The 24477-nt window shown below is 32.1% G+C and overlaps 6 protein-coding genes across 12 annotated transcripts in view; 4 read left to right on the plus strand and 2 right to left on the minus strand.

Moving 5' to 3' along the window:
• Positions 1–862: 862 nt before the first annotated feature.
• Positions 863–9610, plus strand: LOC138189784 (DNA-binding protein D-ETS-6). The gene is made up of 4 exons (XM_069131939.1): positions 863–1366; positions 1563–1808; positions 7385–7649; positions 8839–9610. Exons 1-4 carry the CDS (start codon positions 1216–1218, stop codon positions 9134–9136), a joined length of 960 nt encoding a protein of 319 aa, XP_068988040.1. The 5' UTR covers positions 863–1215; the 3' UTR covers positions 9137–9610.
• A 1187-nt stretch (positions 9611–10797) lies between these two features.
• RpS12 (ribosomal protein S12) lies at positions 10798–12205 on the plus strand. Its single transcript, XM_069131937.1, has 5 exons — positions 10798–10863; positions 10998–11034; positions 11292–11426; positions 11668–11872; positions 12107–12205. Exons 2-5 carry the CDS (start codon positions 11018–11020, stop codon positions 12173–12175), a joined length of 426 nt encoding a protein of 141 aa, XP_068988038.1. The 5' UTR covers positions 10798–10863; positions 10998–11017; the 3' UTR covers positions 12176–12205.
• Positions 12206–12301: 96 nt separating this feature from the next.
• Positions 12302–14567, minus strand: Zmynd10 (zinc finger MYND-type containing 10). Its single transcript, XM_069131938.1, has 9 exons — positions 14436–14567; positions 14106–14282; positions 13929–14037; positions 13573–13859; positions 13274–13479; positions 13043–13212; positions 12823–12960; positions 12513–12745; positions 12302–12439 (listed from the first exon to the last, which is right to left on the minus strand). The coding sequence occupies exons 2-9, from the start codon at positions 14201–14203 to the stop codon at positions 12358–12360; spliced, it is 1323 nt and encodes a 440-aa protein (XP_068988039.1). The 5' UTR covers positions 14204–14282; positions 14436–14567; the 3' UTR covers positions 12302–12357.
• On the plus strand, positions 14246–16068 carry LOC138189781 (endoribonuclease CG2145). Of its 2 annotated transcripts, XM_069131936.1 has the most exons (5): positions 14246–14326; positions 14816–14848; positions 14930–15092; positions 15160–15592; positions 15655–16068. In XM_069131936.1, the coding sequence occupies exons 3-5, from the start codon at positions 14977–14979 to the stop codon at positions 15910–15912; spliced, it is 807 nt and encodes a 268-aa protein (XP_068988037.1). In that variant the 5' UTR covers positions 14246–14326; positions 14816–14848; positions 14930–14976; the 3' UTR covers positions 15913–16068. The 2 variants fall into 2 exon arrangements, with proteins under 2 accessions (XP_068988037.1, XP_068988036.1); XM_069131935.1 differs by lacking the exon at positions 14246–14326 and having other exon boundaries at positions 14707–14848.
• Positions 15923–24097, minus strand: LOC138189779 (E3 ubiquitin-protein ligase TRAIP). 6 transcript variants are annotated; one of them, XM_069131928.1, is made up of 10 exons: positions 23388–24097; positions 22517–22621; positions 22288–22410; positions 20444–20777; positions 17602–17753; positions 17101–17478; positions 16927–17028; positions 16744–16863; positions 16420–16666; positions 15923–16338 (listed from the first exon to the last, which is right to left on the minus strand). In XM_069131928.1, the coding sequence occupies exons 5-10, from the start codon at positions 17712–17714 to the stop codon at positions 16054–16056; spliced, it is 1245 nt and encodes a 414-aa protein (XP_068988029.1). In that variant the 5' UTR covers positions 17715–17753; positions 20444–20777; positions 22288–22410; positions 22517–22621; positions 23388–24097; the 3' UTR covers positions 15923–16053. The 6 variants fall into 6 exon arrangements, with proteins under 6 accessions (XP_068988029.1, XP_068988031.1, XP_068988032.1 ...); XM_069131930.1 differs by lacking the exons at positions 22288–22410; positions 22517–22621 and having other exon boundaries at positions 20444–20758; positions 23388–23508; positions 23608–24097; XM_069131931.1 differs by lacking the exons at positions 20444–20777; positions 22288–22410; positions 22517–22621 and having other exon boundaries at positions 23388–23508; positions 23608–24097.
• The window catches only part of Tps1 (Trehalose-6-phosphate synthase 1), a 36854-nt gene continuing 33402 nt past the window's right edge, over positions 21026–24477 (plus strand). The window contains exons 1-3 of the mRNA XM_069131927.1: positions 21026–21068; positions 22093–22233; positions 24094–24199. Coding sequence (XP_068988028.1) covers positions 21041–21068; positions 22093–22233; positions 24094–24199 — 275 coding nt within the window. The 5' untranslated portion in view covers positions 21026–21040. The remainder of the gene's footprint in view (positions 21069–22092; positions 22234–24093; positions 24200–24477) is intronic.

Genomic DNA, 24477 nt, shown 5'->3' on the forward strand with positions numbered 1-24477 from the left:
TTACATATTAGCTCAAAATAAACATTATCACACAGTTATTATCAACACAAATGTAGATATTAATAATACTTATATGTACTTGAAATTTTAACAACCCTTTTAATATTTAACGCACGTTAAAATGTATCTACGATTCACAAGTTTATAAATAACATAAAATACTCCTAATTATCTCAACTTAACTAGTGCATCCCTAACTCACTGCACCATAACACATTTCTCAAAATCGACAACTATTGCGAATTGTTAACTAACACTTGGAACATTCGATTCGTTGACCGTATTATTCAAGTGTCTATATCCGGGGAAACGGAAAACGTAGACCATCCGGTTTCTCGTTCGAAACTGATACAACACAGGGTCAGTGATGCTGCAAGGATTCATCGGAGAAATCGGCGAGCCCCGATGACGCACGTGGCTCGTTTCAAGGAAACGCATGAATCGACCGATGCGCGAGTCACAACGATTTCAACAGTGACTTACCTGCTACTTTGCTACACATAAAAGTATTTTTGGATGATTGGAATTCGACGAAAATAATTTGAGAGCAATTTCGAAAAGTAGCAAAATTCAAGTTTGATATTATAAAAAGAAAATAAAATCTAATATCAAAAAAAAGATAAATGAAATTGTTTTTAAAAAAATATTCATAGATACGTATTCATGTTCGTGCAAAAATAAATAAATGTGATCAATCTTATTGATCGAGATGTATTACTTATATCTCTTAATACAAAGTGTCAAGCTAAGAATGACAGATATAAGTTGAAGATTAGATTAAGAGGGCATACTCTAAAGTGTTATCTATGTACATTGTTAGGTACTTCAAAGAAGAATATCGATCCTAAAATATGGAGTGATTCGTAAAAATAAATGATCAGCTTATGTATATACCTACACTCTTACACCTACATATTGCATATGTACTCGATGAATCATGGACAGTTTGTGGAGATCACGAGTCATATAAGCTGGTCGTGGGAAATGAAACCGTATGACAATTTCTCGCGGACGAACCGAAAGATTGTATCAAGCAGTTGAATCGAAAGCAGATCAAAAGTGAATCGACAAGGAAATAATTTTCGTATTACGAAAAACATGCAGAAAAGACACTTCAGGAAGATCAGATATTTTAACATACAAAATACAAATATATAGTTATTAAGGGATCCAACTTTCTTGTTTATTATCGACGAATGTACGAATCTGAAAAAAATGAGTGATTTGACGATATGTTGGCGAGCAAGTTTAAGATTTATGCCATCGGTTAAGAATCAATACGGATGTGGCAGCAAATTAAATGTCGTAAAAGGAGAAACAATCGAAGAAAACGATATGGAATCAGAGCCCGTGATGGTTCCATCTGGTAACTATTTTTATTTTTAAATGTATTATTCGTTGGAATAGACAAAGAGAGTATTTAGATGATAATTATAGGATATAAATGATTATTGTTATCTACTATAAAAATACAACATATATTTGAAATCGTTTATCAGATAAGGAAGATATCCTTACTGAAAAAAAATTAATCGAAAGGATTAATATTATTATGCATTTAGATCCGTCGGAATGGAACTCGAACCACATCGCATCCTGGATTTCATGGTGCAGCCAGGTGTTTTCCATAAAACCACCACCGAGTACAATTAAATTTCCATCAACTGGTAAAGAGCTATTAAAATTATCGTCTGATTATTGGCAAGCTATTCCTGGTGGAAAAATTTTGGCACGACACCTTGGTTACCTTCAATTCCAGGCAACTGGTGTACAAACGCCGGATTTGTTGCAAGAGGAGAAAATTGATGGTAAGTAACCAGAATCGTAATATACGTAAAGCGTATAAATGTTCCATCTTTTCCACTCATATAACATGCTGTTTTTAAAACAAAGATTTTAACGATTGTAATATATTTCAATATTCAAGTTATCGATATATGAATCAACAAGTGTTATTATACCGTATCAAGGTAAAAAGAGCATAAGTATTATCTTGATTCATAAAACGAACTATATAATATTATTCTCTACTATTTTTATTTCTAAGTATTTAGCTATAGTACCCTGATAAAGATTTATTGAAATATTATTTACTGCTACAAAAATATTGTCATAAGTATTCAAGTGTCATCATTATATAAATTGCGAATTTTATAATAGGCTTTCGATATAATACCTGTTACATAATATTTATGCAATTAGTAACATATCCCATTTAATAAATTATTTATTAATTGAGCTCATAAGTAGAATATATAAAACGGTGTTCAAGTTCTTATGTTTTTTCAAAGTTAGAAATTAACATATCGACATCATTTATTATAATTCGTAAAAGTCGGTGTAACTGAGCAATACGGATTGAATTCCTGCAGTAAATCCAAATGACGCGCGATTCATGGAGCTTAGGGAAGGTTAATAGGGGTCCAGGTTGGATTGAAAGTGACCGGAAGAGGCTAACCGTTCCCTAGGGTAGGTCCTAGTCCACTGGCGAACACTTCAACTTTATCTTAGGTTTTAACGAGGGTGCGATCTATTAGAGATAAGAAAGGTCCGGCAGAAAAATAAATATCGTAGACGATAATAGTCTCGTTGCTCCCTTCGTTTATTTTTATCCACCACGGACTTCCGACTTAACGAAAACTAGATTTTGATCATTTGTATTATCAATTCTTTATTTTACCTTGATCACAAACAATATATTTAATTTTGCTTTTTCCGTAATTCTATCAAATCTAAAATAAGAAATTCAAATACCAAATAATCGAAGCGCAATTAAATTTTATACGTATAACTAATTTCGATCTTAAAAAAATCAAGCTTCGACCGTTAAGCTTGGAAATGAACTTTAAAAATACAAAAAAGGAAAGAAAAGATAAGAAGCATAAAGACACTTGAAAACGTGGAAGCAAATCTGACAACAAAAAATTCTTACCTTGAAATTCATTTCACAGAGTCAATCAAATTCATTCAAACTTCGTACCTAGTTTCAAAACTATAAAATCCAAATTCCATCAACTACGAAAATACAAAAATACGTTCATACAAATAATAAATTCAACTTCGTTGCCTCTATAATTTCAATCAGATATCAATATCAGAATATCAATTTAATCAGATTTCACAATTCTAAACCCGAAAGATTCAATTGCAGCACATGAACTTGGGAAATAAGAGAGAAAGATAAAAAGGAATAAACACACATGAAAACGTGGAGACAGAACTCGGGACAAAAAGTACTTACCTCTCTGACTTTGCTCGAAGCGTGCAAAAGTTATTCGCGTTAAAGCGTTTTGCGCGCGCGAGCAAGGAGCTGTAACTAGAGGTGATACGGAGTTGGTGTAAGAGAAAAAGAGCGATCCGCCTTTTGGTCGACGACGGATGAAAAGCGAGAAGAGGCAAGAGTCTTGGCAGTGTAAGCCTCCGAGATATATCGTCCGTTTGAATAACGTTGTAGGTGCTCTTGGGGCACACTCCGCGCCCGGCAGCGGCCGTTTATTAAACGAATCAGTGTTATCGTGGTGAGAGAGCTCTCATGAATAAACCATCGAGTGTTTAGGGCGGCGGGAAGGTGGTGGCACCGCCACCCTGGGGTTACGGCCTCGCAGTAACCGCTGCCACCCTTCTCCTTTGCCATCTACACTGTCTAGGGAGGGGAGAGCAAACTCTAACGGTGCTAGGGATGGTAAGCTCGCCACGGGGTGCGGCTATATTGTTTTCTTGATGAGCGCGAAACATCCCCCGAATCTCCTAGCGTATACGGGATAATTTCAGGCGTCATCGTCGTGCGCCGCGAAACTGAAAACGCCTTGAAACCTGCATCAAGCGAAATCATCACCTTCCATATTGTACATCATTAGGTATATATATGTGTATATATATACATATATTCTTTCTTTCATTTTTTTTTCTGGAAAGGTTACTGGGTTATCTGAAAAGGTGAAGAGAATCATTTATACGGATATATTTGCGGTAATCGATCGAAAATGATCTTTATTTGAATAAGGTTTAAAATGTTTGTTTACAAAGAATAACGTGGTCTGGACTTCTTTTTTCGGTCTATAAAATTCTTTCATAAATTTTTGGAAACTGATTAGAAGTTATTTAAAACGACGTTTTAAACAACGCTTTTGGAATTCTGAATTTGTATTGTATGGTATAGGTAACATTTATGCTTGGAGAAAATATAAATTAATAGGCTTATATAATTTTGGAAATCAGATTTCGTGCATACTTCTGAATTTACATTGCGAAAGCTGTCGGTGGTTTTAATTATTCATTTCGTTGTACGATAGATACAGGTATGTTATTTCCTTTTTTTATAATTTTGTTTAAGTGACATAGGTTTCGTAAAATTACATTTGATAAAGACAAAAAGAAAGAGAAAGGAAGAGAAAGGAAGAGTCAATCAAACTCCGAATAAGTAATAAATTCATGAAAAAGTCAATTACAACTGTCAGGAAAATACGAAAGTAGGCAATTATTTTAATCAAAAAATTTTTACAAATTTTTCTTTCTTTTTTTTTAAAGAATTAGATTAAAGATGTATCCAAAAATGTAATTAATACAAAGATATAATCAGAAAAAATTTGAAAATGTCAAATTCTTTAAATTTGAACTTGATTATTAATTTGAATAGCTGTATCTTTAGGATAATGAGAAAGTGGTTGGAGTCAGTATTGTACAGACGTGTAAAAGCATTCCGTTCACGGGAGTCAGAGTGGGGGCGATAAGGGCTGAAATCACCGGGGGCAAAGGTCGCTCAGTTACTCTCTGTCCTCCGTCTGGTGCGTTTTATTCTGTGCGAATTCACGCTTTATCGTTATCGCGGATCAAAATTTCGTACGATACGCCCATATATGTACACAAATTTGTGCGTATAAAGAAACGTCAACGAATACGTCACGTGGTTTATTTTTTATTATATTATTTTTATTATTTTCAATGAGGACCGTCTTTACTCCGTAGAAATTTAAAATCGTACTCATTATCGCGGGAAAACATTAAATTATCACTGATCCTTTAAATACACAATATTGTGATGAGGTGTATAGATACATAATAGGTACCGTTTTTCAATTTTAATGGAACGTTAAAGAAGTTAAAAGTGGTTAGATAAAATAACAAAAAAAGAAAAAAAATGACGCGGATCCAGGGAAATCGAATATTTATATTCTTTTTGATTCATGCGATACGTTTGTGAGTCAGATGTTATGGTATTTTAATTTAAAAATGGAACTTTATTTCGCATAGATCACGTATGGTTATAATAAGATTTGTTATTAGAATCGTTTATGCACATCGATCTCCAAATTTATGGCAAATTATCTTGAAAATAAATGTTAAATCTGAGTTAATATCGAAAAATTTGGAAAATTAAACAACAAAGAAAGATGATTTTCGTATTACGTACCGCCGTAATGAGATTGATAACGTGCCAGCCGATCACCGTTGCTCACGCGGTGAAGGATTAGACGACATAGTTCGACGCGTAATGTGGAGGATTCAAACACATCCGTTGCATCTTCAGCAGGACACCAGATTCCATCCTTCGGCAGCTGCCATTCTTTACAACGGTATCTGTTACTATATAGCGTTAACTTTCTCGCTAATTAAAAATTTACGAAAATACTTTTTTCACGTTCATAAAATTTTGTAGAGAAAGAGTTCACGAGAGAAAATTTAAGTTACTCTATTGAGTTAATCTATCAAATTTTGTTTTGTATGCTAATATTATAACAATTTACTTCATGCAAGTAATTTTTATGGATATTTTCATCGCCATTGAAATTAAATTGAAATAGGCGAAAATTTTGTCCCCGTGCCTAATTTCGTCCCCTGATCGATCTTTGTTGTTAGGTGTTCCAGCTTGTAAATCGCTTGGAACAGAAAATAGAAATGCCGCTGCTTAAGTCACGGAAAAAACAAAGGAATTCGTCGTTTCAGAGTCTGCTGTAACGCTTTTTCTTTTCGCGACTAGTGCACTATATTATTTCTTAATATTTGAAGTCGTATTTCAACATTCAAAGTATGTAACTCTAGTGTTTATTTTTGGCAGTGTGTAGTATAGTAGTATCTTTATATTCTGAACTGACGATCTCGTTCTATCACGTATCGATTAGAGCTGGCAATTATATTAAAAAATGGCTTTGTGTTTAATTTCATTGCTCTACAGAGATACCTCGGGACGACATTATGAACGCGTGTTTTCAGGAAGAATTTTGAAGTAAAGTCATCAAGCGAAAGCGAGGAAAATGAAAATGTAGTCTGTTTTACATGTGATAATCAATTTTCGAATGATATGAGGGCAGAAATGTGGGTTAGATGCACCGGGTGCTTCGAACGGTGCCACAAGCTATGCACATTTATATCACAAATTAAGTAATTTGTATATAATCTTTGTATAGATCCATCATTTGTCTCATATATATACAGGATGTCCCTAATATTGATGGTACAACCTGAAGGAGGTGATCGTACATGAGGAAATAAGTCGAAGATATGGAACAAATTTTTTTCATTCGAGGCTTTGTTTTTGAGAAAATCGGCTTTGAATTTCCTCTAGAGCACGCATGCACTTGACTATGTCGTGGTTTTAATAATATAAACATTTTTTTTGCTAACAGTAAGAGAACGAAATTAAGAACATTTTTCTTAACAACTGGAAAATGCATACTGTTACATATATATTTTTTACTTTGTTCGTATGAGCTTTTATGAAACATTGATTACGGATCTTCGTTACTAAGTTTTCAAGGTAATTATACAAATTTTCTCGAATTAAAAAAATTGATTTAGTTATGGATAACTGTTAAAAATGTTTTCGAGGGAGAAAATTTAGGCACCTGAACCTAACGTGATTTTTTAAGACACAAGATAGTAATTTTTTCAAATTACATTATTAAAACAAAAATTCTGACGGTAACAGATACAACACAATAAGATTGATAATAAAACGGAGAACGAAAATAAAACTTTATAAACATACTTGATAAATTACAACTCATTTGATTACACCGTATAACATAAAATTGTGAAAAAGAAGTTTACATCCTACAATCCGTAACTTATCACCTCACTAATATCATTAATCGATAAATTTTTTCTTAAGATGATCCTGATGCCGTCAAATCCCTTTAATCCTCCGCAGCTACCAAAATTCCTTCTTTTTCGTGCACTACAATTTCAAATCCCAACTTCGGTTAGATTCACAAAGAAAAGCACTGTTGAAACAAACATGAAATAAATTAAATACATAAAAGAAGAGAGGAGAGATAACAGGCAGTGGATGATCGCAACCATCGCTATACTCTCAAGGTTTCGACGAATCGACCTCGAGGAAATCACGGTCTGTTGGTGCATGCGTGTTTCTGCTTCTTGCCCGCAGAGAGGTTCAGCCTCCTCCAACGAACTTGCTCCCTGATTGGATCGACAGCTGGAGCTGTGGGTTCCGGGGCGGTCGGAGGCGGACAGGTTCAACTCTGGCAATTCCTGCTGGAGCTGCTCTCGGATTCGTCCAATTCATCCTGTATCGCGTGGGAGGGCTCGAACGGCGAGTTCAAACTTACCGATCCGGACGAAGTCGCGCGTCGATGGGGCGAACGGAAGAGCAAACCGAACATGAACTACGACAAATTATCGCGAGCACTCAGGTAAACAGAAATCTGAAGTTTCACTTACCTTCGTGACTTTCTTAAATTAAATGGAAATTTTATTCACGAGTTTTCTGATTTATTTTTTTTTTTTTTTGTTATAAGTATGTTCATATGTATGTTTGAAGTGTATTAAATGTTTATATAAGTACTTACTTCGGTGTAGATATTAACACTTTACCTATCGCTTACCATTGAAGTTGCCATTTACTAACGATCAACTTAGTTGGGCATGGACACGTCGCTAGTACCGGCCCGGCCTTAGTTTTCGCGAAGCCTATACGTGTCTATTTGTAAAACTCTATAACATTAAAATCAAAACGTGAGGGATTACTCGTTATGTCGTTCTAATTTCTTTTGTTTCAAAGCAGTGTAATTTTATTATCGTTTATAATTGTCATGATAGCATTATTATATTTATCTTATGTAATATAACTATTTATAAACTAATATATGTATAATACTTTCAAATAACTAAGCCACAATCTGACAAATTATCTAAGCAAAACTCTTCATCTTCATTTATCTTGATCCATGGTAAACGATAAAAATTTTTAAAATTTGCAAGGATATGGACGAGTTATTATACAGTTACTAACAAGCGAATATAAAATATAAAAGCTTCCAGTCGGTAAAAGTGTTGGCATCGGAAAACCGATGAATAGGTTATCGGCCGATAAGCGTTAGCATCGAAAAGCCTATTAGTAGGCTTCCGGTAGATAAGGTATTAAATATATTTACATTTACGCAGTAGATATGAAAAGATGCCTATACATTTAGCGGAGCAAGGTAGTTACTCCATTTGCTCTCCATGACGTCATCTTTAATATTTTTGATTTTAGTTTTAGAGTTATAAGCCGTTATATGTACCAATAAATCATGTAGTAATTGTGTTAATACTAACACCCTATTCTATTTACATAGTTCGTATCTCGCTTATTGTTGGTCAACCTACAATACCTACAGCAATCTACATATATAATTTGAAATATGATAGGTACTTAAGTTCGTTCAATGAAAAGAATTCGTGTGTCCTACCTTCCCTATTGAAGGAAAGGTGTGTCCTATGATTACATGAAAAAGAATTAACTTACCTTACAGTTTTACTATTACTATTATTCACTATTACCTATCTATATGATTCGTTATTTTATTACTGTATTATATTTCAAATGTATTTGTTTCGCAGATATTACTACGACAAAAATATCATGACGAAAGTGCACGGGAAACGATACGCGTACAAGTTCGACTTTCATGGATTGATGATGGCTTGTCAGACTCAAGCTGGTGTCACGTTGGAGGCATCTCAATCGAGTCGAGGTACAGGCGCGAATTGTCATCCTCATCATACGCATCATACTCTGTATCCGACAGGACCATCGAGTTCGCAACATCCATCGGCACCTCCACCACCGCCTCCACCACCACCGCCACCTCCGCCACATTATTGTTGGCCTTACCACAGATACTCTCCACCAACGTAGCATAAAGAATTCATTGTTTTTCATTTGTGACAACGTGAACAATTTTTTGTTAAGTTAGATCATGCGTAGGATATGCAATAGGCATACCAATGCATAAAAGCAATTGTAAATTATACTGCTATTTTATAGATTTTAAAGGAATAGATAATTTCCAACGTAATTTGGGAAGGTTACATAAACTTTTTGTTAAGCATTCAGCGATAATTAATTATTGATAGATCTATTATACGCGTGTAATTAATGGTTCTTTTTAAATGTAATATATAAGATAAATGTTAACTATAAAATAAGTATGTACAACAGATAAATTAAGTATCTAACTATTGTAGGTATAGTTGTTGGTAGAGAAGAATAAAATTATTGTATATATAAATATATTAAGATATTTAGATAAGTATACATAAAGCAATAGTGATGTCTCTGCTGAAGTTTTGGATAGGAATTGTATTTATATGCACTTCTTTAATGTTGGAATGTACAGTCTGTAAGCATAATTTTTTATTTAATGAATGTTAAGATGCTTAACGGTTAGCTTAGGAAAATAAAGCCCTAAAAAACTAAACATTTTAATTGTTCATTCTTTTCTATAATCCATCTCATTTTTTTAAAAAATGCATTCAAGTTTCATTCTATATCATAGATGAGATATAGGACGGCATCTACAAGAAAATAAATGAAACCTTTAATGGAACGTGAATTACCGACACAGAGAGGAAATGACAGTGCCCACGCAGTCATGGCCTTAGCTGTTCCCGGACTAGTGCTACACCATGCGGAGAAGTACTGAAGGGAACAAACGTTAGCATATACAAGAATTTATAAAATTGGGGATATACCATGTGTGGTTGCTATTTAGTATATACAAGAACCTATATGTTCGCGCAGAGTCGCGTTCGTGATAGATCGCGTCAATGGGAGTCGTAAATTCCCGTTACGATTAGATCATTGATGCCACGAACTGATCGATCCCCTATTTCATTTAGGATAGAGGTGGTTGAACTGATTAAAACACTCGATTAACAGGTTATAATATATACTTTATTTCAATAACTTTGTAGACATAGACAGTTACGCTCGGTGTGTATAGATATAAGTTAAATTAAAAAGTGTGGAAAACCAGTCAAGAGATGTTGACTGATTTAAGGATGGAAAACCAGTCAAGACATGTTGGCTGATCTAAGGATGACAAACCAGTGAAGTGACCGTTGAACATGGGAAAAACCCGACCTTCCTATTTTTTACCTGATGGAGCAATAACCATAAGGAACGTCTCGACTTGAATATATTTAATAACGATTAAGGGCCCTAACAATAAAATACAAATCCTTAGTTTTATGACAGTTCCCTAGGATTATTGCGATCCGGAGGGATGGAGTTTGGTTGCACACTAGTATAGATAAGAACCTACTGAGTTCCACGCTACAAGACCCTATTTAATTACACGATTCTAGGGAAAAAGTTCATATCTACTTTTCTGTCTGATATAAAAACTTACAATTAATTTCATTATTGCACGATTTTGTCATTCTCATACTTATCTACAATTAGAACCATAAGTATGAACACTTATTTTCTCTCAAGCCGAAAGTGCAAAATGACGAATTATGAACTTTTGGAAACATTCTATAGATGTCACTTATATTTCCTTCTCAGCCAATCAGAGCTAACGTAGACGTAACCTGAATATAACGTACTCAAACTCCATTTCTCTTTCTTCGTAAGAAAAGGTAGGTTGAAGCACGCTGGAAGGCGATGACTTAGAAATCAATTTATTATAATACCATCAACATAATTTTTACGTGGAAATATCTTAAAACGTGAAGCTAGAATCAGAATCATTAATTTGATTTTATTATTTCAGCTCCTTAGTCCTTGAAAAATATGTCAGACGTTGAGAAGTAAGTGTTTTGTATATTTGTTACAAAGATATTGATATGAAGGTTTTTTTTTATTAAAAACCTTCATTTAAAGTTGTAAAAGTATCAAGTTACGATAGTAAACATTTATTACCCTTATTTCATGAACTTTTTTTGCATATTGATGTTTATTGAAATTAATTTTTTGCATAAAGTTATCATATAACCACAAAATCCTATGTCAAAAATTTTGTATGGAGAGTTAAGTAAATAGACTGTAATTATATTTTTGTTCTTAGTGACGATGTACCTTCTGCAATGGCAGCAGGAGGTGCAATGGATATAAACACAGCCCTTCAAGAAGTTCTTAAAAATGCACTTATTCATGATGGTGTCGTACATGGTCTTCATGAAGCTGCCAAAGCACTAGACAAGTGAGTTTATTGAATGATTTACTTAAATAAGTTATATATATTTTCATGAAATAACAAATTTGCAAACTTTTATATATCATTATATGACTATATATTAGGATCCTTCTACTGAGAAGCAATCCGTTGCAAAATTTAATAATGCTGTCTATAACCCTATTTGATATATTAAAGAATTATTCTATTCTATAGCCTGTATAATATTAAAATTATATTTGTTTACATTTCCTTTATTATATTCTAGGAGACAAGCCATGCTTTGCATTTTGGCAGAAAATTGTGACGAACCTATGTATAAGAAACTAGTACAAGCATTGTGCAATGAACATCAGATTCCCTTTATCCGGGTAGACAATAATAAGAAACTAGGTGAATGGGCTGGTTTATGTAAAATTGACTGCGCTGGTAAAGCCCGAAAAGTTGTTGGGTGCTCCTGTGTTGTTGTAAAGGTATAAATTGTACTATATATAAAAATATAATTAACTTTTTAATATTAAATGCAATTTGCAAATTTAATGGTACTATGTGATGAGAGCAAGGCTCCCTCTACTGAGAGAACCCATTTAATTAACAAATTATGATGTAATAATGCCTAATAATTGCCTGATTTTAATAATTTAATATTAGTAACTTAATTGTTTTTTAATAATCTTTTCTATTAAATGATTCTTTTTTACTTTTAGGACTTTGGAGAAGACACTCCTGCAAAAGATGTGGTAATGGAATATGTGAAACAAAGCTCTGTACATTAAGATCTTTTAATTAAATATTTAATATAAGTTCGTACGTATTATTTATTTAATCCTAAGTATTTCTAATATTCGTATAATAGGGGAATGAATTTCAATACTTTTATATTTTTAATTTCTTTATTTCTAGGAAGAAATACTGAAAATGTAATCAAATATTCTTTTTCCAGACAAAAATTTCGAAATTAGTCTTTCTCACATTCTATGTTTTTTGTTATCTTGTCACAAATATTCTTATGCTTCACCCAATCTTTTACTTGACACTCCCTAGAATAATAGATCCGATATTGTTTTAGTAAAAAATAGTACTGTTTTATAAACATATGAAAAAAATCTATACCTTCCACAGTACCAAACTTCTTTACATTTAGAACAACGTTTTTTTGCTTCTTCATGACATAAAGAGCATTCTTTAACATCAATGCAATCCAGTTTGTCTAAATCATATGCATCGCTTAAAATTTGAGCAGCATTTTTAATATAATCAACGTCTGTTGTGTATATAAATTTTGATTGATGTTTTGCTAATTTTTTCCACTTCTTGTGATATTTCTCTATTATTGACGATTTTATCTAGTAAAATATCAATTTGGTTACTTGCTTAATATTTTAAAAAATTTAAACAAATATTTTATTGGATAACTTTCAACCTGTGGTATAAGTTCCACATTTATTGCTCGCAGTGCATTACCATTAGGTGATGATACACTTAAATAATTTAACCATCTTTTTAGATCTATTAAAGGTGAAATTTGATCCAGTACACATTCGTGTAAATATTTCTGTAACTAACACGAAACATAATTTCTTTCCTTTGAATACAACACATATAATGTTAAACATATAATGCAATGTATAATGTTAAAATACCTTTAATAACTGAGAAAACCTATGATCAGTAATTTCATAATAAGGTGCACTTTTTGTATTAAGCAATAATTCCCTTAAACCAAGCCAAACTTGTCCTTCTATTTTAGAAATTTTTCCTTCTTCACCTGATTTTATTTTTTTCCAACCACTGTTATATATCATATTTTCACCTGAAGAGTAAACAGTTTTATTGTATTCTGAATTTTCTTATACTTATGTAATGATAGTTACCTTCTGTACTTTCCTTTTTCCACGGATGTCTTTCAATGAGTTCAGCAAGTAAATAGGGCACATCGTGAGTAGCTAACAATCGCGATAATACACACAGTGGTAAACTATCTACGTATTCGGCCAAGTAACGGAGAATCGAAATGCAACGTATACCAATATCAAATTCAAATTCTTTCTTTTTTTCAAATATTTCTTCAAGACATGAGCTAATTGCAACAATTATTACCATTACTACTCAGCATGTGGAATATTACTTTCTTACTAAAATGACATAAAATTTCGAGTGTCAGTTCACTTACTTTGGGTCTCTTACATTTTCATAAATTTCGATGACAGGCATATCGAGGAGTAAAGATACAGATTTAACAGCATAATCGACAAGGTCAAGAGCAGAATCATTTATAGTTTCTGCACTTTCACAATGAAACAACACGTTTTCTAATAGTGAAACGGCAATATCTTCGTGATAAAATACAGTGTAAAGCATAAAAGTATTTTTTGGTTCTTCATTTATTTCGATCAAAAGTGGAAATACTTTATGCTTCCATATATCAATTTGTATAGCTTCGTATATAAGGACAGGAATCTATACGGAAAGAAAGTAATATTAACATAACAGATAGTTGCATGTTTTATTAAAATATATCTTATTTACCTTTTTAAAAGAAACAAACCATTCCTTAGTACTTTCTTCTCGCAAGCCGCTAATTTCTAATACGCTTTGTTGGTTTAATAACATCAACTTTTTATGAAATTCAAACCAGCTGAAAATAATGCTCAAGTTATAGCTATATTGTGTAAGAAATATTTGTAATGTTTAAGAAAAATTAACCCTTTCGTTCCAATATCTTCAAGTTCCGAAATTTGTAGATGTTGTATATATAATTCAATTTCCCACGGCAAAATTATGTATTCCATTCGTTTTGACATTTTTATAATTAAAAATGCACTACCATAAATGAATGTCAACCATTTGTAAACAAAATTCGTATTCGGTATATTCGATACCCTGCAGTGATTATTGCATATACATATATAGTTTTTAAGTATAACGTTAGAAAATTACAATACAAATTGTTTTAACTGAATTTTAATGTTATATCAATATTTTAAAATAATTTTCTTTTTAATATTACTCATATTCTACTTATGTTTTACATACCTTTGAACTATAAGATTTACATCTTAAAAATAGATACCTTTATTTATTTAAGGTTTTTTATACAAATTTTTTAATTTCCGTACAACCTTTTTGTATAATAAATTACATAATGGTCATTATACATTATAAAAATGATCAATTATTCAATTTAAAATTAAGTGGAAACTTCCACTTTTTATTCTTTAAATCTTAATTATCAGTATATATGATCTTTATCTTACATCGAAATACGTATAATAAATATAAGATTTTCAAATAACGAGGAACTTGACATAACCTATATTGTTTACTATTTAAAACTAAAATATGTTATTTTAGAAAAATGTTAAATAAGATGTTTCAAATTTCTGTTTACATCCTAGCTATATTAAATATTTCAGGCATAAGTCCTTTCACAACTTATCAAATAGGCGGTAATTACAAAACAGAAATAAAATAACATTTAAACATTTATTCATCTTATATATCTTTATGTGTATTTGTTCGTCTCATAGATTTTTGTACTGCTACAGACGTGTCTTTAACAAGTGATGTAGAATTAATGATGGTGTCAGAAGAATTATTTAATAAGTCTTCTCATGAATTATTCAACCATGTGCATATAAATTATCAAGGAAATATGAGCTTTAAAAACTTTACTGATAATGCTCCACAAAGGTATTTTCTATTTCTAAAGGTATTTTTTTTTAATAATTTCAAACATAATTAGCTTTTATAACTTTAGGTTGTTAAATATATCGTCCAAAATATTTTTAATACCAACAATAAGATCTCTTGTAAAGTTATTTGATAATTATGAATTGGATACTTATGAGCCAGAAGTCATAACAAGGGAAGAAGATCTAGAAGAGAATGAATTTATTGATAATTTAATGGAAACAGATATAATTTTACATGTTATGTACTTTTTGTCAGTCAAAGGGTTCTTTAAAAATGACATACGAGTTTATAAAGATATTTTAAAACAAATTTGGTTTCATTTATATTCTCGGAGTAAAAATATAAATGGTACTTCTGGATTTGAACATGTATTTATAGGAGAAAGAAAACCACGTAAAGGTATTATAGGGCTTCATAATTGGATTTTCTTTTCCCATGGAGAATTATTAAAGAAAATTAATTATTTTGGATTTGGCCATAGTAAGGAATTTGTTAATGTAAGTAGAAATGCAAATTATAAACTAATAATATTCATTAAATCACTTTAAAACAATTTTAGAAAGCTGTCATTTTAGAAATATATTTCACTTATATTGGAAAACGTAAAAGGTCATCTATGTTCATTGGAACCACTCCAGAATTAGAAATAGCCCTTTATACACTTTGTTTTTTTACAAGACCAAATAAAAGGTGTCAATTGTCTTTTGGAGGATTTAAATTTTATGTTCAGACATATATATTACAAAATAATGGTACAAAATTTATTGGAACTGCTTTCCCTATGTTTTCTTATATTAAATATAAATCAAATAAGTGACCAAAAAATATAAAAGTAGAATATTTTATTTTTCTAAAACTCAGAAAAGGTCCATTAATTACAATGATAAAATACTATATATACTTTTAAAATATAAATAATGATTTATATAAAAAAATATGCAGTACTTATAGGAACTCCTTAGGTAAGATCAATCACACTACTATTGTGTTTGTCTTCAATGTCAGATATCTTTCTTTTGGTATTATTTTTTTTTCTTTTCTTTGATATAGAACTATTTGAGGATTTATTGTTATGACTTGTATGTGAAACGTTTATATTATCTTCTGACAATTTAAATCTCTTAGACTCTACTGAAGAATTTTTGGAGGAGTTACAATCTATTAAATCTAGTTCTAAATCACTTGTATCATTATCTGTCTGACAATCCTGTATTTTTTGTTGTATGGTTTTAGCATTGCATATCTATAAAAGAAATACATGATAAATGTAATTAACCATTGATTTTAATTTCTTTCATTAGTATTATTCTATTCAATTTCAAACCTTTTCAGTTTTTTGTTTAGTAGTGCAATTTAATATAGAATTTTTATTTGAGATGTCTTGACTGTGTTTTTTTGATGTCTTTTCAATTGGATTTTTTATAGAAATATTGTTTACATCTTCTGCTATTTGGATATCTAATTTACTATTACTCTGCTCATTGATGTCAAGTATCTCTTCTAATTCATTAACTCGTTTTTGTAATGCTATATTTTTGCTCTCTGAAAATGCTAGCTTTTCTTCTAAGTCCCTGAGGTGATAATAATATTGGTATATAATATCCGTTCATATAAATTACCACATTGAATAGATTTTTTAAAATCTTACATTCGTTTTGACTGTTCTAATGAGGTATCAGATTTTGTATTAACTTTAGAAAGTTCTTCTTGCAGCTTTTTAACACTCATGCGTAATTGTTTACATTTATTAAATCTTCCAATTAATTCTCTGCAAATGTAATATGTTAATAATAGTATAAATTTTTAAAATATATTTTAAAACATTACTAACTTTTTCATGATAGAAATATACATAGTAAGTGTTTGAGGATCTTTAGTTTTTCCAACCATTTTACTAACATCACTGATAGGAGCATGTAATAATACTTGTATTCTGAAATATGCAAAAGATTGATATAAGTATAATATAAAGTATATGATATATGTACATGTAATAATTACATACGGCCTAAGGTCTTCAATCTTATTTTTTAAATGACTAATTTCTCTCTTTAGATTATCACAGTGAGAACTCTGTTCTTTGAAATAATTTATCTGCTCCTTCAAGGCATGTATGGCTGCATTTTTTTTGTTAATCTCACTCTCTACTTTTCGAACTTCTTGCTTTAAGCCAGCATTTTGTTTTTCTAAAGTGACATTTTTTGACGAATAATATTGGATGTCCTTTTCCTTTAACAAAATTTGAAATTTCAATCTGTCTACTTTTTCTTGCAATGTCGAGCCTTGAGTCTCAACTATCAAGTCATTGCTTGAAAATGTAAAATAAAGCCTATGAATTTTACTCTGTGTAACTTTCTCTCTACATTGTGGACAGCTTTTTGATCTGAAAGTAACAACTTACAATTATGAATATTGTCATGGAAAAAAAATAAATTTGAAAGTTTATACACTTTTACACTCTCTAACAATGTGTTTCCTGTTCTATTATTTTTTAATATTTGTTCACCTTTCAAGCCATGACGTTAAACAATGCAGATGAAATACGTGTCCACATCTCGTATAGAAAATATCATCAGACTGTATTAATTGATCGCTACATATAGAGCAAATGACATTCATTTTACATCAAAATTTCATAAACAATGATCATAGAAATACCTGTCAAAGATCAGTTTACGTTTAGTTTATTATTACTGTTTGCAAAGTTTTAATGTTAATCTAATTTAAAATATCAATCTAGCATAAATACATTTGTTATGTTCTTATTCGAGATGACTTAAGTTTCAAAAAGGGTTATACATGTGCCATCAAACTACATAGCCCGAAACATCATTAGTAGGATGTCCGTTTACCCCACAGATACTTTTATGAAGTTTAAATTTGCTATTTTTGTAAATGAATTTATTACATATGTAACTTTGCTTATAGAACGACGCTTAAATTAACTGAATACATGTTGTGTATTAAATATGAAAGTAATTATATAATAGAAATATAATGGAAATTAATATATCAATATATTAACTTAGTTTTTAAAAATGAGATATATAATTTTCTGTATAATATCAACATTGCATTTACAAGATCTAAGTAATTTAAATTTCAATCTAAGTAAACTATTACTTTTATATAATAATTGTTATTATTGTTAAAGATAAATTCGATCTCTTGTTCCTTATTGAAAAATATACTGTAAATAAAGATGCAAATGTAACAACTTCTTTTAATATCTGCACATGCAATTAATATTAATTTTATTGTGTCATTTATGTCATAAAGCAATATCAAGATCCTATATTTGTAAATAGAAATTTGACTAGAGATAGAAAAATTTGCAACGTTTCCTAGGGAATTTTCTATGGTTTCTTGTTTAGTTGCCGGTCATATTGTAGGCCATAACAATCGATTCGGCTTGCAATTTCAGCTATCCGAAACTTCGCGAAGAAGGAACCAGTTACCAGTGGTACCTTCTCGAAAGAACGTCTCTCGCAAAAACACTAGCCAGTACCGGAGGATTGCCGGTATACATGTGAGTGCGCGAATTAGCATTGAACTCTTTAACAAAATATTGCCAACTTGTAGTGTATAATTAATAGTCTATTTAACATTGCCGTTTATATATAATAAAACGAGGAAGCTTGTCTTTTTGAGGTGGGTGCCAATGTCGTCTTAACTCGGATAAAGGTGTATGTACTAAGTTGACAATAGCAGATCGATTTGAATTAGGTACACATCTCGAGTTTCACGATTCTGTCATTCTATATGTTCTATTGTTTTTGTGATCATTTGTATGTATATTAATCATTCGGTATAATTGTCATCGCTTTTTACTTTGAAATATTCAGCGTGCTAGACGTCAGCCATTTGTTGGTTAAACGATTCTTTCGTGAGCGTAAATTCAACGGCAACCGCATTTACGATACAGATTTAAATAACTATTCTATTTGAAGGCTCTACGTTCTCTGTATGTATATTGTCGAAAATGCAATAAAAGTACAGTAAAAATGCTCTGAAAAAGTATATTTTTCGTAATTTATGGCAATTGCTTTATTTGAAAAATTGAATTATATTAATGCAATTTTTCAATGATTACCAGCATAGCTTGTACTAATTTTTTATATATTATATTTTTAATATAAACGTAGTTGAATCTTTGGACTATATTTTCATTGCTTATTACATTAATTCTTTTTCGCAAAAAATCTACTTTTAATATTTATTATTAGAAGAACTGTTTGCAATTATAAAATAAATACATAAAACAAACATCTATAATTGATATTCATATTCAAATTCAAATTTCTTTGATTTTTTAATTACATTAAGTTATCGTCTTTGCGTAAATTTAAAAGATATTAAATATTGTAGATTTAATAATATTAAGAATTTTACGCTGTTTCATATATACAATGAAATCAGTGACTTGTAAAAAGTTAAATATTTTTGTGCTATACGTTTATTGTTTGCATATATTTTTAACCTACTTTGTATAGTAGCAAAAAATATATATACCGGTTTCGCGCTTATATTCGACGCACATGCTATGTCTACCGAATTACACCGAAACTTGTCGAATTTTGCCGGATTTTTACGAACTATTACGATGGGACCCGAAATTCTTGATAGAAATCTTATGGAATCAGAAGGAATTACTATTTCTTGTAAAAAATATAATTGCATTAATAACTACAGTTTTCTTCCTTATTTATAACTTTACGTAAATATGTTGTGTGAGTAACTCCATCTATGGAGGAAGGTAATAAAATGTTAATATCGCTTTTGCCCTATCCACGTGTTTTTGCAAACTTGACATTTCTGACATTGCTTTTTTACCACATTATTACTTCGGTACATTGTTATGAAGTAATAATATGTAATGTAGAACGTTATAAAAATATATTATAAACCTCAAAACATAACAAAAATTTAATTAATTGTACAATACATTATTATGAATAATAAGAACAGTTTGCATCCGAACATTATTAATGTATATTTATTTGTTTTAAACAGATACATGAAATGAAAGTTATATGATTGTTCTGAATAGTCTACATACAACATTATTTGTTTGAATTTGCTTTTTCAGTATAGTACTCTAAATAAATCGACAAAAATATTCGAAGTGATAATTGAAATCAGTGAAACTATTGTCGTGTATATTTAATTGTAAGTATGGGAAATATTAGGTAATCAAGAAAGGTTATGCCGTTTTAAATTTATAGAAATAAACCTAGAAACGGCACGGACTTTCTTGGTTACCTGATATTGAAGTATGTTGCGTAATACGTATCCCGGTGCGCAAAAGTGTGCGAAAAATATAGATTTATGTTGGTATATGTACATACTTTAAATAGAGTAAGTTTAGACGATGATGCAGCGTCTAATTTTTACCAGTTCCTCATGGTCGAGCCGGGTATACAATACGATCAGTTGTGTATTGTTCGCAACGCGACACTTGTCTCTCAACTAGTTAAATTCCAACGGAACGATTTTTTTTAGAATGGAGTAAAACTTGGACCGCGTGCGCGACGCGTGCCAATTTTCTTCATTATCCTCTAACTCTAGCTTCTTATTAGCTAACACCAGCACGTGACGATAACGTGATGATAACGTCTTTTTTATCCCTTGCTCCTTCGAGAAACGTCAAGACAGTATTTCAGCTGAAAAGTTCGGGATTCTCTGTACAGTCAGGCAAATTAGTTCAATTTATAGCGGTTCACGATAGCACTTGAACACTTATCGTTTATGGAACATTTATATTATCATGATTATATCGATAAAATTTGAAACCAATGTGAAAATATATTAGTATGTTACAAGACGTTTATTGCAAATATATATTTAGTAAGAAATTAGTATACGATATGAATAATAGCCTTAAATGTATAATTATTAATTAGTGATAAAGATGGTCTCAGTAAATATTGTGATGTACTAATATAATGAATAATTATTTGTTCAAATACTTTGGTAAGTTCTGCGTGCAATAAGTATTTTCTAACTTCTATATGTTTACATTTTTAAATTCATTTTAAATTTTACTAATATAATCATGCTAGTCGTGTTCCGTTACATTGTTAATAAAATCTCGAAATGTATAATACATACAATGTATCCATTAAAAGTTTGCATAAGCATTTTAATACTTTCTTGAGCCACAGTACATTTCGCTAGCAAAAATGATTCTTAAACGACTTAATTATTTAATTACGTTATTTAATTAGCGACATTTAAATAACTTATATTAGAAGCGATCTTACAATCGGTACGATCTCAATTACATAATAGAAAAAATATATCTAATTAAATTATGAAATTGTGGATCCCATGATAAAGATTTTTATAGTATTGTAAAATACTATAAACATTTTTGGTTGCTTTTTATATGAAAATAAGTCAAGATATACTAGATCATTTTTTGTTTTCATTATGAGTCCTGCAATTACAACATTAATATCGGTTGAGCAAAATGAGAGAAAAAATATCTGTAAAAATGTTCACTATCCTTTTCTTTCTTCGATTTGTCAAGTTATAGTAGCGGTAATTTTAATTTACGTTACTAGAATTTAGCGACTGATTATAGTTATAAATATCTGTTCTCAAGGTTCCTTTGTCGTGAGGTTTAAATTATCTATGAGGTTTAATTTCCATTATTTAAATAGTAACAACGATTACGGATTTTTTAAGTAGTGATTTTTCGAGCAGCTTATTCGAATTTGTATTATCGCGGTGCTCAGAGATAATATGAAATTATGTTCGCAAAAGTAAATATTTTTCTTCGTAAACAGTGAATTTATATTATTACTTATTACACGTTGGTTCTCCAGATTATTGGACGAGTATGTTGTAGTATGAAATCTTATTTCATTACAAATTTTCTTATTGGAGAATAGAAACTGCATGAGTAAACGAAGAAGAATATGAAGATAGTAGTTCCATAGTATTAATTTTTATTATTTGATTTTTCCATGCCGTTGAAATTTTCTGTTACTAGTCATGCTTCTCCAAACACTGGATAAATCTGTACGAAACATATTGCCAGCATGTAGACATAATCTTTTTATCTCGTTTATTTCGAGTAAACGAGAAATGCATGCAACTTTGTCGAAGCTGACCTCAAATATTTACCAGGAAGGTACGTCACATTGAAACAATTCGATTGGTACTTATCTATATGAGAGATACGTGCCTTAACGGCATAGGTCAGAATGTCAAAACTTCCCAATTTTATCCACTATAGATTTCAACGCCTTTCTGCTTACAGTCATTCTGCTAGTTACATAATTGCCCCTTTAATCGCTGCTTGATTCGACTTTAGTCAAAGGAAAACAACTTGCTAAGTACTTATACGAGGGCCGATTAGAAATTCGATAAAAAATATAATGTAACAATTGTAACACATGTAATAATTGTGTTACCTAAATATCATTTTTTATCCTGCAAAAACATAATCAGCATTCGCGTTACATCGGTCGTTTTCATCGGTCGGTAACAGAGATATATACATTTTTCTTTCATACGATCTAAACGAAAAAAAAAAAAAAAAAAAAAAAAACGAAAAAGAATAGCGATTGATCTGGTTCACAGACAGTCTGCTTGTCGTCGAGTTCCGCTTGAATTGGCATTGGTCGGTCCCGTTTCGGTATACCATAGGCTGTGTTTAACGCGATACGACAATAATATAGTAGTACCGGTTATTTGTCACGTATGTACATGTTGACAACTGGATGCCGGTACAACGTCTACAGCTGGTCACGACGTCGCCGACGACGTACATGATGTCCCATTAGCAAGTGTTATCCGAGAATTAAAAGATAAGAGGAGATAACCCTGATCGTCTGTCACGACACGCGACGACACGCTGCGTCGTCATAGAAAGAGAGGAAGAAAAGAGGGGTAGGAAAAAAGAGGGAAAGAGTAGAGTGAAGAGGGAGGTGCTGTATCTGTATGTTTACATATGATTACGCTGGGGTAGTGTTTTTGAATGCAGAGATGGTAACGGTGGTAGTGACGACGACGACGCTAATGATGATGGTGGTGGTGGTTGATTGCACGAGGGGAAACCGCGGTGTAGCCAAAAGGTCGCGGCCCCATCATTGATACTATCGTAGGAAGAGACTTTGGACCAATTCCTCGCGACGGCTAACACGAATAAACTCAGGGGAACGCGGCGTTATTACTTCAGTGTTACTTCGGCCACGCACCGCGGCACAGTCATACGGACCAGTCAACCGCTAGAGGATTTTTCTTCCTCTCTTTCTCTTAAGCTTTCACTTATTCCTATTGTACCTTTACCCGGTGTAAATCGATTTGCGTTACTCCCTCCATTATAGTCTCCCCCTTCTTACTCGCCCTCTGTATTATTTCTGTCTTGTATTATTCTTTGTTGTCGCTGTGCATCCGAACCGCCCTTAAGGACAAGATAAAGAGAATCAGTCACTGTGAGTCAATCACGTATCTCACGGATAATCAGAGTTCACGATAGTACCAAAAAGAAACGCTTGCTCACCACTACTTAAACGCAGAGCGAAAAAGAAACAAAGGAGAAGACAAACAGGGCAAAGAGCAAGCGAGATATCAAACGAAACCGAAAGACACGGTTCTGCACGCGGGCACGCGCCATCCAGTCGCTCTTAAAGCGCAGCTGTAAAAGGAACGACACGAGGAACAGTGAAAAGTGTCATCTCGCGCGGCGCTCGACGACGAGAAGAGACAGACTACTAGCCAGATCGACCGTCTAACTGGCGCGGTTCTCCTTCGACTTCGGTTTCGCATGCACACGTGATCGCACGTGACACGCGACACTTGGTATAGCAGAACAGCGCTGTCGAACCGGTGACCGTGCGTATAGAACACGAACCGAAGAGAAAGAGGAGAGATCCTCGTGTGTGGAGTCGCGCGACACTTATTACTTACTCGCGGTGTCATTTTTTCCCTTCTTCTACGGAACACACGGTTTGCAACAGTTGATCAGAGAACATCAAAATGTCTACAGAACCCGGTAGCTTCTCCTCCAACGGGAGCATGATCGTCGTGAGCAACAGGTTGCCGTTCGTGCTGAAGAGGAATGAGGTGACCGGTCAGCTGGAACGCAAGGCCAGGTTAGTAGTATGCCAGAGAAGCTTTTCTCTTTCTCATTTTATTCTCTTATTATCTTTCTGTTACCTTCCTTTTTTCTTTGTCTATGCATTTCATTAGTTACGCCTCACTTATTGTTTCGTTTTCCCACTATTTACCTGTCATGCACGCGCGAACGCGCTTCGTCGTTGCACGATAGGTACACGCGTGGGTGCATGTTACTCGCGGTCGTTGCAATGCGACCTAACCGCGGATGAAGCGTGATATTACCTCATCGTTATTTAACGTTTCCTCGATTGCC

This window comes from Bombus flavifrons, chromosome 2 (genome assembly GCF_040668555.2).
Source record: "Bombus flavifrons isolate JBK064 chromosome 2, iyBomFlav1_principal, whole genome shotgun sequence".
Classification (NCBI taxonomy): Eukaryota; Metazoa; Arthropoda; class Insecta; order Hymenoptera; family Apidae; genus Bombus; species Bombus flavifrons.

Coding starts and splice junctions, on each gene's coding strand:
- Zmynd10 (XM_069131938.1), bottom strand. CDS start 14,203: ATGTCAAAACGAATGGAATACATAATTTTGCCGTGGGAAATTGAATTA. Junction 14,038..14,105: donor GAAGATATTGGAACGAAAGG/GTTAATTTTTCT, acceptor CATTATTTTCAG/CTGGTTTGAATTTCATAAAA. Junction 12,746..12,822: donor ATGTGGAACTTATACCACAG/GTTGAAAGTTAT, acceptor ATATTTTACTAG/ATAAAATCGTCAATAATAGA.
- LOC138189784 (XM_069131939.1), top strand. CDS start 1,216: ATGAGTGATTTGACGATATGTTGGCGAGCAAGTTTAAGATTTATGCCA. Junction 1,367..1,562: donor GCCCGTGATGGTTCCATCTG/GTAACTATTTTT, acceptor TTATGCATTTAG/ATCCGTCGGAATGGAACTCG. Junction 1,809..7,384: donor GCAAGAGGAGAAAATTGATG/GTAAGTAACCAG, acceptor TCTTGCCCGCAG/AGAGGTTCAGCCTCCTCCAA.
- RpS12 (XM_069131937.1), top strand. Junction 11,427..11,667: donor GCTGCCAAAGCACTAGACAA/GTGAGTTTATTG, acceptor ATTATATTCTAG/GAGACAAGCCATGCTTTGCA. Junction 11,873..12,106: donor GCTCCTGTGTTGTTGTAAAG/GTATAAATTGTA, acceptor TTTTACTTTTAG/GACTTTGGAGAAGACACTCC.
- LOC138189779 (XM_069131931.1), bottom strand. CDS start 17,714: ATGAATGTCATTTGCTCTATATGTAGCGATCAATTAATACAGTCTGAT. Junction 17,479..17,601: donor TTAACGTCATGGCTTGAAAG/GTGAACAAATAT, acceptor TGTTACTTTCAG/ATCAAAAAGCTGTCCACAAT. Junction 16,667..16,743: donor TTAGAACAGTCAAAACGAAT/GTAAGATTTTAA, acceptor TTATCACCTCAG/GGACTTAGAAGAAAAGCTAG.
- LOC138189781 (XM_069131935.1), top strand. CDS start 14,758: ATGTTAAATAAGATGTTTCAAATTTCTGTTTACATCCTAGCTATATTA. Junction 14,849..14,929: donor CACAACTTATCAAATAGGCG/GTAATTACAAAA, acceptor TTCGTCTCATAG/ATTTTTGTACTGCTACAGAC. Junction 15,093..15,159: donor ACTGATAATGCTCCACAAAG/GTATTTTCTATT, acceptor TTATAACTTTAG/GTTGTTAAATATATCGTCCA.